The 20025-nt window shown below is 36.8% G+C and overlaps 1 protein-coding gene across 4 annotated transcripts in view; it reads left to right on the top strand.

Moving 5' to 3' along the window:
- Nucleotides 1-20025, top strand: part of TBC1D5 (TBC1 domain family member 5) — a 289248-nt gene that overhangs the window by 250242 nt on the left and 18981 nt on the right. For all 4 annotated transcript variants that reach the window (XM_027675357.1, XM_027675359.1, XM_027675356.1 and 1 more), the window contains one exon: nucleotides 15228-15327. In XM_027675357.1, coding sequence (XP_027531158.1) covers nucleotides 15228-15327 — 100 coding nt within the window. The remainder of the gene's footprint in view (nucleotides 1-15227; nucleotides 15328-20025) is intronic.

The raw sequence follows: 20025 nt of genomic DNA, 5'->3' as shown, positions 1-20025 counted from the left end.
GTTTTCATCAAGAATTTTGGACAAAAAATATTCATTGTAACAGATTTGTTGTCCTTATGATAATTTTCAGTGGATTAGTAAACATGATAAACAAAGTAGGCCGTAAATTTTCAAAATAATTCTTTGAACTGTAATATGTAATTTATATTGTACCATTTTATGATTAAACAGCTAGAAAAGGGTTTAGGCTACCAAAATCCATTTTCTTCTCTTCAGTTTTTGACTGACCTTTAATATAGGAAAATTGAATTTGTAGCAGATCCAAAAGGAAAAGGTTTTTTTAAGTCTGTTCTCTGTTGCTCAAGACAATGTTTGTTTTTTGTTTTCCTGTAAATTTCATGATACTTTGTTTTCCGTGTAGAGTAGAAAACCCCAGAGTTCTTCCTGAAATCCCAGTATAGTTGCATCAGAATTCTCCAGTCTTACAGTTGCTTCATTTACAGCTGTTTTTTGGAGGCAGAATGTTTGAAAACATAATGTTTCACATCTTTGTTTTATTTAGCAAACTGAACTGGTTTACATTTTTAATCTAATAATTATACAGATTGTGTTGTTAAGTATTGGGGAAATTACCTTTGTTGGAATATTGCCATGCATCAATCTCTTTATAAAAAGGTGGTTTTAAATCAATTACTGTTGGTCCAACAGGTGAAATTAATGTCCTTCCCAAGCAAAGTCAAAATGCAGTACATACATAAAAACACATTCTTCAACAGAGTGTAAAAAAGTGATTTTCACAGACCAGAGGGCATTACTGCAACAGTGTCATGGGATGAATAGGAATGTCATTGTCACGGATCACACCTGAAGTATCGTGTCCAGTGCTGGGCTCCCCATTACTAGACAGACATGGACGTACTGGAAAAAGTCCAGCAAAGGACTATAAAGTTGATGAAGGGACTGGAGCATCTCTCCTACAAGGAAAGGCTGAAAGAGCTGGGAATATTCAGCCTAGAAAGGAGAAGGCTCAGAGGGGATCTCATCAATGCGTGTTGAAGGGAGGACAGAGCCAGGCTCTCAGTGGTGCCCAGTGACAAGACCAGAGGCAGTGGGCACAAACTGAAACACAGGAGGCTCTGTATGAGCATCAGGAAACATTTTTTTGTTCTGTGACTGAGCAATGGCACTGGTTGCCCAGGCAGGTTGTGGATTCTCCATCCTTGGAGATATTCAGAAGCCATCTGGACATAATCCTGAGCAGCCACCCATGTTAGGTGGCCCTTCTTGAGAGGGGAGTTGGGCAACATGAGCTTCTGTGGTCCCTTCCTACCTCAGCCATTCTGGGATTCTGTGAGAGGGTAAGCTGGAATGTGACATGTCTAAATTCTTTCTTTCCTAAAGCCAGTACAACAAGTTGGACTTTCTCTGTGAGAGTTGTGATCAAAATTGATATTTAACTTGATTCATTGCCTCCAGGAATAGGATGTGTCCGTTTCTCATACTAACAACTTCTAAAGGTAGTAACATTTGGGTTATATTTATTCTTCTACATATTTTTCCCCCTCAAATGCAAAGATCAGTGGAGTGACTTTTTTACTTCTGTTGTCAGAAACAGATGTCCCCTCTTATTTAGTTAAGGAAATGAGTCTACAGCCTAAGGGCTGAATGCACAGTATCAGATCATGTTTTGGCAGCCCATGGCATCCTGGTGTTTATCACATTACTGTTGAGTGACACTCAGCTCTATGTTAACATGAGGTCTACCAAATGTGTTTAAAAGTGTTTTTTGCTCAGCACTGAGATGGTTCCCTACCCCTTTGTATCCCTTATGGCTTTCTGACAGGAGTAACTTAAGTTGCAGTTTCTGGAGCTGCCTTCCCATAAACAAATACAGGAATTTTGAATCTGTAATGCACTCTAGTGCCTGCTATCTTCTGGCTGGGTCAGTCTTGCTGGAATAAAGTCCTTGAAAATTTCCTTTCGTAGCTTGCCTACTGCCCTCTCCTTTTCCACAGAATTGAGAAATAGGGTGCATTTGTGGTCCATTTATTTCTCATTATGTTTTGTTTACATCTCCATCAACCATTTAAGACAGTCTACCCCTCTTTTTAACAAATAGCAAAGTTGCTTAAAGGTTGATTCTGGCAAATATGGTTGCCTGGTCCCAGCTTCTGGCTGAATATTCTGTAAATAGCTTTCAGGCATAGAGATGTGCCAGAGAGGAAACTTTTGAGCCAAACAATATAAACATTTTTAAAACTTTCACTAAAAAAACTCCACAGGAAAAGGCAGTTTTGACTGAAAAGAAACTTTTGATTTGAAGAAACTGTATTCTTATAAGTAAATTTCTACATAAAAGGTTTCAAGTTAAGAAAAATCAAGTTATCCATTTGGAAAATAAGCTAGTTAAAAATTTTCCAAGAAGGAAACATTTCTAAGTAAAATCTGAAGCAGTTTATTTTCTTTACTAAAATAATTGACAAACATGGCCAATCAGAATCCTCTTTTCTTAGCAAAAATATCCTGAACGAAAGTGTCACGCATCATGGTGGTTTTGATTGCACAGACTTTTTAATTGAATCAAATTTGACAACATATGCTATTGTCCCCACAAGCATGTATAAACAACTGTTACTGTCTGTGATTTACATAGCTAGTCTGACTGATTTGGAGTTAGTTATAAGTACCCCTACAGGTTAGAAAATTAATGTATGCCATTATTTTCAATTAAATAGGCAGGCATCTGCTCTACTGATTTAGGAACCTGATTTTAAGCATTAAACTTGACAGTTCTGCTCAAGGAGAAGTGGTATACAAAACCCAAAGAGATAATAAATACTCGACAACCACGCCAAAAAAATCATGCATGCAAAAATTCCTTTGAAAAAGAGCATGCATTTTGTACATGGACAACATCTTGGAATTGGTTTTTATTCCCATTTATGTTTTCCCTGACTGTTATTATTAAAATCTCTTTAAAATGTTTTAAGCAAAATACTTGTCAGTTCATACTTACCAATGCCAAACATTTATTTGGAAATACAAATGCAATGATGAAATGTCCTCTTTTAGTTAGACATCATAAAATGTGCCCAGAATAAGTTAGTGTCTGTGTACAGCAGCCAAGTCTTTGATCAGTGTGTTGGACTTTTTAGGCCTAAAGTTAATGACCTTAATTATTCTTACTTCCATTAAGTTTAACAAACTTCAGTGCCTTAATGTTTAGGTGCAGTTAATACTGGAGGACATATGTCTTCCTTATTCTGATGTGATAGCACAATTCAGACACCTGAAAAATGCAATTTATTTAATACTTCAGTGCTCTAATTTTAGGGTTAGATGAATAGAATATTAAATTTCAAATGCTGACAGGTCACATGAAAAGAGTTCATAGAAAAACCTCTGAGATATTTTGGAAGTGTGATTCTTTTCTTGGTTGCCTTCCTCAGGCTCACATAACATCCTGTAACTTGAATGGAAGAGCTGAAAACAGTACAAGAAAAAATAAGTTGCCTTTTATAGTGTTTATTAGAAATACTTGCAAGTTTCTTATAATTTTGTAAAATGACAGCTGTATGCATGAGTGGCAGCTTTGAATCCGAAAGCTCCTTATCTTTTTTGGAGTGATTCATTTCAGGGAAAATGAACTGTACTGTGATAAAAACAGGAAGTTAATTGCTTAGAAAAAGAAGATGAATAAAAACCCAAGTGGCTCTGCAGTGCTTTTTCTGTCATATTACGAGCAATAAACATGTATACAGAACAGATCTGTGGGGCCATTTGGAAGACTTTAAAAATGTCAATGCAAACTGTTATCTTTCTTTAGTACCAAAGATTCAGTTACGTGCAGCTGAATAATACTTGCCAGTAACTTCTGCACAGAAGCAAATTAGAATGATACCACTTGAAAGAAGGCAGTAAGAACTTTAAACATTATTGGGCAGCCCTATAAAACTGTCAGGAAGAATTTAAAAATTACCAAAATAATGAGTGAAGGAGACCATCAACAATGTTTACAAAAGGATCAGCCTGACTTAAAAGACAAGAAGTGTGATGCTTTCACTTCACAGCAATAGCGTTTACCTGCAGCAGGTACAGGACTTGCTCTGTGTATCCTCTTTCCATACAGTAATCATGAAGTTAATGTTTCAGCATCCCAGTGGCAAAGAAAAACATATCTGAGGATCTGTGTTGATAGTTTGAGCTGACCCTTTTTCCTTTTAACTAGAAATTTCATCTCTTCATCCTGCTCTTTTAAGATAACACCACAAAATTACTGTCCATTTTTGTTCAGAACTGAGACCTGCACTGAACTCTCAACAAAAAAATCGATGTGGATGAGAAACACCTCTCCAAATCAGGCCATTGTTTTAGTTGGGAATTTTTTGACCAGAAAGTGTTTGGAAGATATTTTTCCTACTGAAATAGATTGTGGATATATGTTTAATAGCTTGATTCTTATTTTTGTCTGTGTCTTGTTAAATCAAACAATTACCAATAAAAACATCAAAACTTGTACTTCTGTTATTTTAACAATGTAGTATAAATGGTGTATATTTACAGTCCCTTCATAATTATTATACTTAAGTTTTACCCTCCTTAAGCTCTGAACAATGTAATCAAAAATTCTAAAACCGCTAAATAAATGATCCTGCTCTAGTCTACATCCTCAGTCATGTTAGAAATCATAGAAAAGGTCAAATACATCCAGCCTGACCAGAGGAAAATTTAGCGAAACTATTTTGCAACTAATGCTTAAAAATATTTTAAATGAGTATGAATTTAACAAAGGATGTACTTTGAGAGTCCTTCATAAAGGATTATGTGTATGTCGAACTGTGTGTATATTAAAAAGCTTATTCAGGCAGCAAAATGAAGAAGCATAGTTACGTAAGTACCTCACACCTAATCAACCGTTCCAATAAGATTCAACCAAATACTTAAGTAATGTAATATTAAAGCATGGAGCATGAACTGTATTCATTGCGGAATATCTGTGTATTAATCATTCCATATCCATATCCATACCCAATCCGTATGCATTCAGCAGTACTTACCACATTGTTTCAGAGAGCTCGAAAATCATAAAATAGTGAGGTTATTTCCCCTGCTCACATTTCTCTTACATTTGCCACAGTGGGCTTATGCAGTCCTGAAGGCTGGCAATGTGTGTACCAGATGGGCAGAAAGCCTGTCAGAAGTGATAATGAAAGTAATGGAGAAAATGGGATTCTTGTTCACCTATGTGTTTATTTATAACTATTTCCAAAATACTTGCAGTCATACCATCTAAATTAATATATCAGTTTTATTATTTATGAAGAAATATTCCAATATTCTTCAGTCAACAATCTCAACAGCAGCACTGGGAGAAACCTTTTATCAGAATTTCTGTTCAAAGGGATAATTTCTAGTACCCTACAGCTCTTTCTGTTCTCGTCTATTCACTTACAAAGTGAATTAGTACCTATTTTCTCAGTTGTTCACTGCCTACCCATCCATAGTCATTTATGCACAGCCTTTTGCACTCCATGGATTTTGCAGATTTTTATGGTTTTTATTGTGGCAGTCCCACAGTGCAGTGCCAGCAGTGGACTTGTGCAGTCAGCAGGTAGATAAGTCTCCCAGGTCATGTGTCTGCTTGTGGAAGAGGTTTCTTTCCATCCCTCCTTTCTTTGTCTCCAGGCAGGAGCTTTCTCCATTAGTCATATTTATCCTTCTCCATCTTCCTGGTAAGGAAAAATTGTGTGGGCATAGAAGTGGAGTATTTTTAAGAGAAAAATGCACCCAGATCAGATGAAAACAAGTCCTCTCGTACTCCATTAGTACAGTTGCTGGTTTCTAGCTCTGCAACAGTGAGGCTGGTGCACCTGGAAGCTGTTCCAATAATAGGTTTGACAGCGGGAGCTGCTTTGGAAAATTTCCAAGCCCGTGGTCCTTTGCCACTAATATCTCCAGGCAAGGTGGAATGTGGCAAACTAAGCTGATTCCAACAGCGCAACACTGGCAAATTGACTTTGAACTGTTTAAGATGGAAATTCAACAGCAGGACCTGGTGTTTAGAAGCTGTTAGCCAGAGCTTCAGCTATTTTCAGGATTTTAATTGAAATGAAATGTATCTGTCATGAGGTAAATCTTCTGAGGCACTATCTTTCATTTTCTTCCAAATTTCTATATATTTTTAGCTTTGTTTTTAGAGACAGTAAATCAAAAAAATGGACAATAATTTTGCCTCAAATTCACTAATCTTAGTAGAGTTTATAAATAAATATGGATTATAAAAAAATTGTTTATTTATAAATTATAAATAAACATATAAACTCCTAAAACTAGGGGGCAAGAAATAGAAACAGAGTTACTCTAGTTTGGAAGAAGAGGATAAATAGTTCATTACAAATTCCTGTTTCTTACATTTCAGAAAAGCTTCAGATGCATAATGCTATCAGATACACAATGCTATCAGATACGCGTATATGTATTTCACCCATCTTCAAATCTAAAGAGTATGAAAAGCATAATTTTTCTTGCATTTAGAAAGTGTGGGTCTCCTCAACAAATGCTAACTCTAGAATGGTAGAAATTTGGATGTTGCAAGAAAGTTCCTAGGTCATTGGTTATTCTGAATCTGAGTTGCAGCCCCTTTCAGTTTTCTTGGGGCTTGTTTTCTATAAGTACAGAAAGGCTGACATTCTTATTCATTTAATCTTTTACTGATAATCTGTTCGTTCTGTTTATATGTGCATAGCTTGGACAAGCATTGTGAGATGCCATTCCTCACTGTGTTGCTACTGAAAGCACACAGAGGAAGTAAGGATTCTACTAATGCCCAAAAATATGTGCCTTTGCAGGTGAATGCCTTCTAGCATTTTAATTTATTGCCAAATTTGTCTTGATCTCATCCTAGCTGAACATTTTTATCTGTATTATAAAATTCCTTTCTTGTCTTTGATACTTTTTTTCAGTCACAGCCCTCTGAACCAAATACTTTTTTTTTTGCAGTGTTGATATATAACCTGATTTAGCTTGGCGCCTAGGAGTCACAGTGGATATTTTGTTGACCTTTTTTCACTTTTAATTTTATTTTCTTATTTTTTCTCAATCCCATTTCCCCCACCACTTTCAGGGGGCTGTCACAGCCACTAATAATTCTGCAGTGGCAGTTCTAACGTTTTAACTTTGACGGCACTACATTTGGAATGTAGACTTCTATGATTACTCTTTGCATAATTCATTTGTGCTTACCCTGATGTCCTCTGATGTATTTTGAGGTATACAGTACTACCAGAGAGCAAAATTGGAAGGCAACAGGTCAAAGTAATGACACAACAGAGGAGAAGAGAGATTTAAAACTAAAAAGTATGCTTCTGTAGGTTTTGTACTCCCCTTATCCTTCTTTAAGGTGGGTAACTACATCACAATGTACTATTAATCTGACAGAGCATCTGTTTATACTTTAAGGGTTCTAATCTAGAAAAGTACTGAAATAAGTATGTAACTATCAGTAAGTATGAGATCTGAGCAACTATACCTACTAGCACTACACAGTGAAATTAAGAGAAATTTTAAAGAATAGAAAAGAAAAAAGGGAAGAAAACGTTCCTACTTAAGCTACCTCCTACCATCACGGTGAAGCAGTCTGAGTTAAAATGGTGGAGAAAAAACCATGAACAGGATTTAAAATGGTATAAAATAAAAACACGGCTCGCATTTACTGTGTATGCAGTCTAAAGGAACAAAATACATGTTTTTATAGGATTTGTCTGAAAGTACTGCGCTTAAAATATTTAAAGTTTATGAGAGAATATTCAAAATATTAAAAAACAGGCAGTTGTAAAGATGTGAAGAACACAAAGCATGAGTAAGGTATATTTGGAAATATATTAAGCATGAGGATACTTCAGTTAGCACAGGGACATAGAAATATTGGCAGGTAATAGTTCAGCAGAGGAAATCAATACATAACCTCTACTTCTGGAGGAATTAGTATTTGAAGGCAGTATCTGTACTTCTTTATGTCCTCCCTGAGTAGTACATTAATATTTGAAATAATTCCATTTTGTGCAAAAATTTTACAAGTAAAAAAATTCTCTGTGTAAAAATGACAATATACATTCCACCCCTGACCGTGATGTGATTAATGAACTTTCATCTAATCATTTTGTAGCCCCTTCCACATAGCAAATGCCTTATGAAAACTCTCTTAAAAATTCCATCTTTTCATCGACAACAGTTTGGCTTCATGCTGAAGCCATGTCTAGAAGACTGACTAATATAGCCATATTGTTTCCATGTCCTCCCCATATGTGTGTCTCCAGCCATCTGTTGTCTCTTGGCTTACACTGTGAAGTCCTTTAGAGAAGCAGGATTTTTCTTTTTGTTTGTACAGCACCCAGCAGAGCAAGTCCTTGATCCTGATGAGGGACCATGAGTGATACAGTTAAATAATAGATAAATTAGTAAATAAAATAAATTAAAATTTTGGGTTAAGTTCCGCTGTATATAATTCATTGCTGAGAAACAGTGGTTTCTGGTTTAAATGTCAGCGTATGCTGAAGACCATTCTGTGGCTGTCATAGAACATAAAAAAATTATGGGGGTGTCAACCAACATTGAGCTGTCAGAGGTTTAAGATTATAAGGTTAAATCTTATATTTAATTCTTAGAGTAGAAAATTAAATAAATTCTCACAAAGCGGAAACAGTAAGCACTGCTTTTTTATCAAGGGAAATTTGCATAAAATTTTGCATTAAAGTTGCATTAAAAAGGCAATTTATGCCATGCATCTGAATCTTCTTTGACATGTAAAATGCTACCAACATCCAAAAGTGGTTTCTTCTAAAACTATATTTCTTCAGACCTCCTCTTGTGTAGGCTGCCAAGTTTAAGTGCCCTTACCCATGTCCACAAACCTTATTGCAGCTTGTAAAGCAATGAGCTGTAAAAGGATAGGATTACAATGTCAAAGGTATAAAACTTTCTGTAATCTGTTCTTGAATGTGCTGACCGCTTTCAGTTATTCACAGCTGTTTTTCTGAAACAGTAAAATTTGATGAAAAACAGGGCATGGCAGCGGCATTGCTGATCTCATTATGAGCTCAGGAGAGAAGGAAGGATATAAAAAATTTATTTCCATAGCTGTCTTTGTAAAGGTGAGAAGACAGATGAAAGGAGAGGTAATAAAAAGGGAAGAACAGGCTTTGGACAAATGAAGAGTACAGAACCATATAGACTAGGGAGAAGAAATAGCAAAGAAATGGCAAATGATTAATCATGAAGGAATTAGTTTTCATGGCAAAAGAAAAAAGGAAATATAACAATGTCAGCAATGTTCTGAATGAGGATAAGAAAAAAGACAAATATGAGAAACATAAATGTAAGTCAAGATTTTTACAGAGTCAGTCATGTGAAAACCAGGAAAATAGTTGGGAGATATGTATATGGAGGCACTCAAGTAGAGTCTTGCTTTGACTGAAGACATCAATTCTGGCCTGCTTTATATTATTAGTGAAATGTGAATCAGTGTGGCATCAAAAATAAACTGCTTCCTTTCCATTCTCGTCTTCAATTCAAAATGTTATTGGTTATCAGTAAGGTTATCTACATCATCTGCAAGGTTGAAGGTGTGGAAAAGTATTTTGAAAACCCTGGGACTGAATTTTCAGAAAGTATTGGTTTTCTGTGAGATTGTATATGTCAGTTTGCACATCTTGGTCTCCCATGGGTGATGCAGTAATTTGTTTGATTTGCTGCTTGATTTGTTTTTCTTCTTCATAATGCAACTCCAAATATTAGAAAATATTGCGCTTATGTGCTTCATAGAACATGTTGTTCAGTAAGCTGACACTGATTTTTTATTTTGGTTAATTAGTGTATTTTGTGGTCAGCTGGTTAACTTCTGAGAGCTGTGCCTGAATGAGTTGGAATCATAGTTTGCCTGTTTCTGGTGCTGTTTGTGTCAGATCAGCTGAAAGGTCGGTTTCTCAACAGAACACAGACCATACTGGTTTTCTCTTGACTTATGTTTGGCCTGTTTGATGAATTTATAGATGTCTGTTCATGCATAAGAGAGATCAAATCACTGCTATTTGTACACAAAATAAAAGTGGTATCCAGACTACTCATTGTCTTAGCACAGTGAAACAAAGAAGTTTGCACTTAGAGGAAAGTACAATATATATTGTCTAGACAGGGATTGAGATTGTCTGCACAGTGATGGCTATAAATGAGTTTTTTCATCTAATACTGCTAAAGAATTTGACTTTAGAATACTGGAAAAACTCCTTATTTCTGTGGGCCTTTGTGATTTTGCTGCTTACCTTTACAGAACTATTTTAGAAAAGTACTATGAAAAGATTAGTCTTAGAAATGTCGATTAGAAGAGTCTTCTGCTCAAGCTGCTACTTGGAGCAGGACAATCACTAGCATCAGAACAGTTCCGTGACTTTAAATAGAAACACTACCACTTCTATAAGTAACCTCTTCCAGTGCTACACTGCTCTTCTAATGAAGAAAATTTTCCTAGTGACCAATTTGAACCTTCTAAGGGGCAGTTTTGGGCCACAGTTCCTTCTGTATCATCTGGGAAGAGCTTGATTACCTCATCTTTGTCACTCCATGTAGTTGCAGGCCCTCAGGAGATCCTCTTTGGGCTCTTTTTCACCAAAATAAAAAAGCCCAGCTCCCTCAGCCTGTCCTCTATACCTGTAGCCTTCATAATAGCCCTGCACTGAAACCTCTCCTGTTTCTCAATGTCTTTCTTGAACTGCAGGCCAAAAGCAGTATTAAAGGCGAAGTCTCAAGAGCATGAAGCAGAGGGGTGTAATGACTTTCCTGGATTTGCTGACCACATTCCTTGTAAACAGTTGCACCCAGCTACATTACATTATTCACGATAAGAGAACTTTATTAGTTTGTAAACAGCTCCACAGCCACTGTAGCCTCCATATCCTTTTCAGCAGAACTGAGAGATAGTAAGTTCCTTCCCCATCTGCACTGGTGTGTTGGGTTTTTTTCTCCTCAGGTGCAGAATTTTGCACTTGCTGAAATTTCTAAAACAGGAACCTCAAAAAGGTTTTTCTTGCCTAGGCTTCAAGCATCTCCTGATGTTTGTGAATTGAGGTTCTACCAGTCAGCACAGCAACCAAACCTCCCAATTTTGCATTATCTGAAAATCTACTGAGTGTACATTCTGTCTCCTTATATGGGCTGTTGGTGAAGAGCAGTCCATTGTTACTGTGCTCATTTCCAAACACCAACTGGACATCAAGATATTGACTCTGTTCTTTAGGCCTGGGGTTTTGAACAATTTTCAGCCCATGTACAATCCTTTCATTCAGCCCATACTTCATCGTATTATAAATGATGATGCTTTTGGAAACAAGTGTCAAAAGCCTAACTAAAGTAAAAATATGTGTCATTCACTTCTCTCCCTTCACCTGCATGCCTAGTCATTTCATCATAGCAGGCAACCAGATTGGTCTAGCATGATTTGCCCTTGGTAAATCCTTGTTGACTTCTGTTGATTATTGTCTTGTACTTTACATGTTGAAAATTGATTCCAAGAGGACATGCTCCACGATTTTTCCAAGGACTAAGGTGAGGCCAACCATTGTATAGTTCCTTAGATACTCCTTCTCACTCTTCTTTATTATGTAGGTAAAATTAACCTTTCTGCAGTCATCAAGGATGTTCTGTAATATTGGTAGGTTTTCATAGGTAATAGCCAGTGGTGTTGCAATCACATAGTCAGGTTTTTCAGCACCCATAGGGGTATCCCATGTGGTCCCAGTGCGTTTGATTGCACACTGCTTCTTCAAGTATTCACCAACTTATGCCCCTCCCCTCCTTCCCCCTTCAGCTATTCCTCTCCTTCCCAAACTGTAGATGCAGAGGTCTGGGAGCAGAGTTGGCCTAAAAATTGAGAGACAAAAATTGTTTTGAGTGCTGCAGCCTTTTCTGTATCATGTTGTTGTCTTGTCTCCCTTAATAAGCAACAGACCTTTGAATCTCCTTTTGCTGCTCTGCATACTTGTAAAATTCCTTCTCTTTACCCTTTAATGTCTCCCATTAATTTTAGCTCCAGCTGGGTTTTGTCCTTCCTAGTTTTGTTCATATGCCCAAACAATGATTGTGTGCCTGTCCTTTGTTTCCTGTCATTGTTACCACACATGTGCTCTCCATTTCCACCATTTCCATCTCCATATGGGCTTTTCCCATATTAGTTCATTAAAAATCTCCTTACTCAGCCAAGTGGACCTTCTGCATACCTTGTCTATATGTGCTGCTTCCTCATATATTTCTGGATTAGGTCCCTGTTCTGGCACAAAGTCCTTCCTGCTGGATTAGCAAATCTGTTCACAAAGAGATTCTTCCCTCCCTTTGCCAGATAGACCTGTTCTCTAAGATGTCTGTCCTCATCAAACTGGGTGCCACAAGCAAAATAGCTGAAACCCATCTAATGCCACCAGATATGTGGTCTCCCTGATACATCTGCTGCTATCCAGGCTTCTCCCTTTTGCCACAGGATTAAAGAGAAACAACACCAGGGTTCCTATCCCCTTCACCATTAGGTGACCCCAAACAGTCTTTTGCAACACCACAAACTGCAACTCCGTGCAAGCAAGAAACCTCCCTAGTTGATGAGTCGGGCTGGAAGAGAGTCACCAGCCACTGACTGTCACTCATCACTTTCTCTTGGTAGTGCTCTGATACAATGTCCAACCTCAATTCTTCATCCGAGGGAGCTTGTTCTTCCTCTCTACACCACTGGTCAGCCTTTCTGCTGTCAGAAATCACAAGCTTCTAATTTCCTCCCTCTCAGAAGTGTATGTCTTCTTCCCACTATGTCTTGCCTCAGTTGCACCATCCCTATCTGTTGCGTGAGGTTTTACACCTTAAAAGATCTTGTTAATCACCTGTTAGTAACCCGGATGCAATAAAACACACCTGCCTATTCTTGCAACTCCTCACCTGCTGCTGCAGCAACTGCAACAAAACAAATCCCGCTTCAGGGAGGTTACCCTCAGGGTCCTCTGCACAGAGGTTACCACAGCACTGCTGATGACAGCAGAGGCAAGAGTTATGCCTTGTATCAAGTCATCACCATTTGGGTGTTGTCTTCTTGTGCAAAAAGCCCTGATGTGTCAAGTGCCAAATTCACTGTCTTGCTTATTTGAGCGTCCCACTGTTAGCACTTCTTGGTGCGTTTCCCAAGGATGCCAGGTAAGTCAGGAACCCGAGGTACAGTCACTCGGCTTTGTGCAAGATTTCCCACCTGGCAGGAGATCTCTTGTACTGTCTGTGAGTCCCCAGCCACAATACTCTCCTTTGTGAATGTTAGGTCTGCTGAATACTTCTGCTCCCCAGGTTGGATCCTAGAGAGTGGGAAGAATGGTGAATGTAGTCTTTTACTCAGCACTGGTCTCGCTTGCCAAAAGAAGAGGTACTGTTGTACAATTGAAAAGGTCAGTTTCAGGATCTGATTGGGTGGATTGAGCTGTCCAAAAACATTTTAAGATCAATTTACTGCAGTCTCGTTCATGAATAAGAAAAAACATAGTCTGGGAAACATGGAAATATTTATTACTAGCAGTTAAATTTTCTTGTTCACTTGTAGGAGATGATAAACTGGGGTTCAAGTACTTACTAACGATTTTAGAATTTGATTATGTTACTTTATAGTAGAATGCTCAAATATTGTCACCCTTCCCTATCTTACAGCTGCACTTGCCGTGCCAATGGCAATTGAAAATTTATGGTAGATTATTTCTTGCAGTGACTAGCTGTATGTACTAGATAAAGGTCTTCTGGAGGAACATCGCTTGAATAGAAATGTCAGTCCAAATATGCTTGTATAGGCTGTGACCTATACAGATCCTCATTCTGCAGGCTTTGAATGAGGTCACTCTTTCAGCAACTGTAAATTGACAAATAAAATCAATCCTTTTGAAGTGTAAGTGGTCAAAGTATGAGGTTGAGAAGAAAAAAGTGAGAGCATATAATATAAATAAATAGTGAAAAAAAATGTTTAATATCTGTAGATTGTAGGTGTGAGGAAAAAGTCTGTAGGGAAAAATGATATTGCCACAGATATTACAAAATGCTGTGGTTACAATGCTTTTTGTTCATTAATCTCTTTCGATATAGGATATGTTAGTGGGAAGTTTGCCTGGCTCTGACTTGTTTTCTGATGGAGGTTAAGATCACTTGTACCTTTAAATCAAGAATGATTCATTCTCTTAGTTCTTGCTGATAAGTTTTGGGTTTTTTTCATTTGAAAAGTAAATCACATTCTAATGCTCAGCGATTTCCATCAAAAAAGGGTATGATAGAACTGCAAAGCTCCTAAGAAAAACAAGAGACTAAAGAGTTACTTTGGCTTTATCTGAGTATCTTGAATTCGATTGCATACTTAAACAAACAAAAACCTGATTAATACTGTTTGTGACTAAGCTTTGAAGGAATTTTTCCTAAGGTGTGAACTTTATGCAGTATGGTCTTCAAAGTCAAGACTGAATGGATTTTTAAACCAGCAAACAAAGGCGTTCAAAGAGGAATTCTTAGCTGAGGTAGTTCCCATTCCTTAGACAGGGCATGTGGCTAGATATTAATGCTTCTCCTGGGCCTTAAAATCTTTTTTTTTTTTAATTCCTATTTTAAATTACACTTGATGCGTATTTTTTAAACATAACTTAATAATTTAGAGTAACTGCCTTACAGCATGTGAATTAAAAATAATTTTCACCTAAATATTATGTAAGATGGTGTTTAAAAGTGCAGCTGGCTGTGCATACGTTTTATACAGATAGAGATGACATGTTATGAAAATAAGTGTGCCAAAATATATGGCAGTAATGCATCCTTGAGATGTGATACTAGGTTTCATGAAATATATGCCTTGAAGTAAAAAAAGGGTTCAAAGGAATTGCTGTGGAAATTACTCTGGCAAAAACTAGAATTTTTCTCATTTGGTGAGTTTTTTCAGCCATTACAGTGGTACTGTGTTTGTACAAGGAAAAACAGGTTGCTGGTCTGTAAAAGAATTCTGAATCATTAACCTTTCTGAGATCAAGGTAAACTATTCTATTTAACTATTTAGAAGGAAAAAAAGTAGTATTAATAAACATTGAAATATTAAAAACCCTATTCCATGAAATGGCAAAATTTCCAAGAACAAAGGAATAGAAAAAGTTAAAAGACGTCTAAGTATGTCAGGGGTTAACTTACTACTTTTACTCTGCATTATAGAAAGTTGGGAGTGTTATATGCTAATAATCTCTTAATTGTAGGAGGAAGAATTGGAGGCCCAGATTTCATTCCTACAAGGACAGCTAAACGATTTGGAAGCCATGTGCAAATATTGTGCAAAAATGATGAACACACATCTTGGTAAGTGCAGTACCCTGTATTAACCTGTAAATCTTTGCCAAGGCTCTTTTTATGTTTGTATTAGAACTAAAATAATATTTATGTAGTAAAGTGCATATTATTTTATAAGCCATCATGAAGATTGAATTGATGTACTGAGTTGTTTCATCACATGCTGCCAGCCACTGTATCTTTATTCTGCTTTCAATCTTGGGAGTATTATAGGCACTGATGATGCTAAAAGAGGTAGAGGCATTTTAGTACAGATGCCCTTTGATTTCTTGTATTGTAAGAGACTTGTTGGAGTTCACAGCATCTGAGCTTACAGATTTGAAGTCCATTTGCAATTCAGCATTCCCACAATGATACTTGATGTGTGCAGTGATAGTTGTATAAAATCCATATACTTTCATTAAATGTAACAGCTTCACAATCTACAATCACCTTTGGTGTGTCAAAATGTGTTGCTGTAGGCTGGTTAGTTGGGAATATTTTGCTCAGACCAGGAAAAATACTGTAAGATAAACATCAATATACTGGGAACAGAATCAGCAAATACGCCAGTCTAAAATTCTACTTACATATTTCCAAGACAAGTCAGGGAAAGTAAACAAAATGTTTCGCTCAGTTCAAGTGTAAATATGTTTAACTAGGCTTTTATGAAAGTGGCATTTTTAAACTGTGTTGAACTAAACTCCAAAAGTTAGTGTATTTAGTTATGTGAAAAAGTACCATTGTTAAGAATTCAAGGCACAACTATAATAATTTTAAGATTTATTTTTGGCCTGCAACATCTAAGCAAAATAAATTAAGGTTCAATATTTTTGTGGGTAGACCTAAGCATATGATATCTAAGTTTGCCAGGTCAGAATGTTCAGATGTGAAAGCTATATTATATTTGTGTTTTCTTTTATGTGGGTGTTTTACTAGACACTATTATAAGCCTAGGAAAAGCTAAAAATATTGTTTTATTTGAAAGTTGTGAATCACAGCCTTGAAAAGCAAAGTCAACCTCTAACCCCAAGAGCTTTAGTCTGATGTATTACTTCTGTAAGGGTACATGAGCAATGATAAGATTAGAAGCAAGCAAAGAGATAAATTATTAGCTACTGAAATGATGGGGAAAAGATTGCTGTGTCAAGAAGAAAAGCTGAAGTTTCTTTCCCTTAGGAAAGAAGACGAGGAGTGTTTAGCAAGGGTATCAGTTCTAGTACGAGCATAGGCATTTCACCAGCTACAGCTGCTCTAAAGATCAGAATAAACCCAAAGATACTTGAAGCAGTCTGCCTTTCGGCACTGGATTAATGAACTGAAAGCAAGAGATTTGTCATCGTATCCAGGTGTTAAATTCTTTTTCTCAAATATATTGGAAACAAAAATGTTTAGGGCCAGTAATCTCCCAGGAGCATTGTGGAACAGCTTTTTACCCTCACAGGACAGGGAGAGCCATCCCTTATACAGCTTTGGCTGTGGGGTGTGCTGGGTGCATTGTGACACCCCTGCAGCACTCCCAGAGCCTTCCAGCCTACTTTCTTCTAAGTCCTACTCCCTATACTTTTTCACAATATTCCTGCATGTCTTGTCAATATCATGAGCTATTAATTTTGCAAATTTGTGTTACACTAATGTGTTTAAATCCTATAGAGATTAACAGTTATGCACCATAAACCGAACACAAGAGACAGAGATGTCACCAGCCTTCACAGCTTCTGCACTTGTAGCAAACTGGTGAGGTTAGATATCCCCAAATTGGCCAGCAGATGATCTACGTGAAGGCATGAAAAAAACCCTGCCAAGATTCTTGCTGACATGCAAAATCCCTTCTGACCTGAAATCTGTCCATCTGAGCAGCACATACCAGCAGGTTGTGCAAGAAAATGGATTCTCTATAGCATCAAAGAACACCCTCTGAGGATTATCTCCATGTTCATCCATTGCTCAGAGCTGCAGAGAAGGGCAGCAAAATAAAACTCAGAGCGTATCTGGTTATTTCTGGGTTAAGGGAAAAGTTAGCGGGGGCTGCTACTGTACCTGATCTGATTCTCCTCCTCTCTATCTCTTACCCATGAAAATTGCTTTGTTTCAGAAACTGCAGAGCAGATGAGTTGTATCACTGCTCCTGTAAACTGTCAGAACATTTAGCTTCAAGGATATTACTTCTTCCTGTAGGCTGAATTTTTCTGACTTCATCACTCAGCTTTTGGATCTTGTAGCATTTTCGTTAGCGAAGTTGAAAATCTTCATTTAATTTACTTATACGCAGTGATTAAGTAATCTCTCAACACTGTCTTTGCTAAGTAGAACACTTCAAGTTTCATTTTGTGTGGGTTCCTTTTTAGACTTGGTCATTTTTATGGTCTTCCTTTGAATTCTTCAGGGTTTTCGTACACCTTTTGAAGTGGCTTAATCATATCAGGATATGCTGTACCAGCACTGGCTCAGCACAGTGATTATTTAGCACAGGGAAGGTCATCTCTCTGCTCCTATGTGGCATTCCTCTTTTTAAACATTTTTATTGCATCATCATGGTAGTGCTCTTTGACAGAGTGATAGGTTGAGGAGATAATACGTTATGACCTTTAAAATTTGGTGAATCACTGCTTTCTAAACAGAGGCATTTATCCTGTGAGTAAAATCAGGAAATGTTTATTTCCATATATGTTCCTTGAATTTGATGATATTAAAATTCACTTCTTGTCATTTGGCTTTTTAGCTGACTAATTCAGGTAACTGCAATGTGCTCTATTTTCTTCTACTATTCTAACTAGAGACATAACCATCATACCTTTAATAGTGGTCTAAACTGTTGATTAAAACATACTGCTATATAAAATTCAAGGAGCCCTATGGAACTAAGTCCTTCAACAAAGTGTTAGACAACATTTTTAAGAATTATTAATAAGTCAGTCAAGGATTCAGGCCTGCCTTTTAAATTTGATAAAAACCTCATGGGTTTTTTAGATTGACATTGTAAACCTTTTTTTCAGACTTTATTACTCATCAATATTCTTTTTTCTGTGTTGATGCATTATATTTGCAGGTGACTTTTTAACAAAACCATATTAATTCAGGCTTATAAAAATGCACATACAGTGACTATTTGCCACAAAATTGTCACAACGTCAAACAATTACTGAATGTTCTTTTTGTGGTTTACAATGAGACAGTTTAGGATTTTTTGGCTCTCTTCTCGACTTCTTTCCCTTACAAGGCGGATCTGATGAAAGTCAGGTGCAGTTACTTCATGACAGAGATGACGTGTTGTAGTTGAGAAATTATCAAAATGACCACCTCATCTATTCTATTTTGAATCCCCAGTAATTTATCGTTTTTTATATCAAATCCAATTATACAAAGTATATTTTTATATGATACCTTTTTAAAAAATAATGTTTAATTAAGAATTTCTCCTTTTGGCCCTATAATGATTCTATGTTTCTTTACCAAGAGCATTTTATTTCTATAGGTGTCAACAGATATTTGCTAACTTACATTATGAGGAATAGAATCGCAATTTTATTTTGTTCATATATTCAAAGATGCTTTCATTAAATGTTTATCTCCTTCTGTAAATTAACCACATAATGTACCACATGGCAACAACATAACTGCTTGTAATATCAGGGAATGTTACCATGGGAATGAATGATGGTTCCGAAATATTGCCACTTAGGGCTATGTGCAGAAATTAGAAATAGGTATTTGATTATAAAAACAGAGGACAGCCATTCTGTGATCTTTGTCTCCTTCTTATGGCTGTGCATTAGAAGAACTTTACTTTTCTTCTTTACCTTAACCATTGGAGTACTGCTAGGGGGGAATTCCTTTTAAGACCTCCAAGGACAAATGCTGAAATTATGGTATGTAAAATGGCCAGACAGGGAAGCAGATTTTACTGCTGTTCTCACCCTTTTTCACAAGCTTGTAACAGCTTTCAAGAAAAAAAAATCCTGTGTTCAATTTTTCCATTGTTGCAATGAAGATACATCCAAACTTGTAAACCTGTCCTACGGCTTTGTTCACAATATAAATGCAGAATATTACTCAACCAATAGTGGAAAAAGTATAGTTGCCATAGCTATCACTACTCAAGCATCATCACAGATACATTTTCTTGATGTTACTTTCTCACAAACACTGGCCTTTTTCAGGAAACAGTGTTGTCACTGGTGATTTCAGTAATATGGTAACGTTCTTCAGCATTTTTCTTTCTGGGAAGTACACTACTGTTAGTGCACGTAAATACCTCAAGGGTCAACGATTCAGAAAGCTGTAATACATTAATAAGTATTACAATATTATGACTTGTTATGATGTTATTTACTTTTTTAAGAATTTTGATTGTTTTCTCCCGTCTTTCACTATTCGAAAATAAAAGCATCAAGCTAGCAAGTGCATTCAGAAAAAGATTTTTCCTGGTGACTGGTAAATGTGACATCTGTCTGATGTCTTAGAGCAGATCACAAGAAATTTGTCTAAAAGACATGAACACAAACAACAATCAGAGGGCATCATAATATCTGCTGGAAGATTCCTCACTTGTCCTTCATTACATCCCAGGCTCAAGCCAACACGGCGCTATTAAATGGCAGTTCAGGTAACACCAGTTAATTACAGTATCTGCTGTTCTAATATCTTTAGGGTTTGGACCATGTTAACCCTGGCCCACAACTAGGACAGCCTCTTAACAAAAAGTAGATTAAAACTCTGAAGACATAT

Source organism: Neopelma chrysocephalum, unplaced genomic scaffold (assembly GCF_003984885.1).
Source record: "Neopelma chrysocephalum unplaced genomic scaffold, ASM398488v2 Primary Assembly neopelma1_26, whole genome shotgun sequence".
NCBI lineage: Eukaryota > Metazoa > Chordata > Aves > Passeriformes > Pipridae > Neopelma > Neopelma chrysocephalum.
The sequence above is the reverse complement of the archived record's forward strand: the minus strand, read 5'-3'. Positions and strand labels throughout refer to the sequence as shown.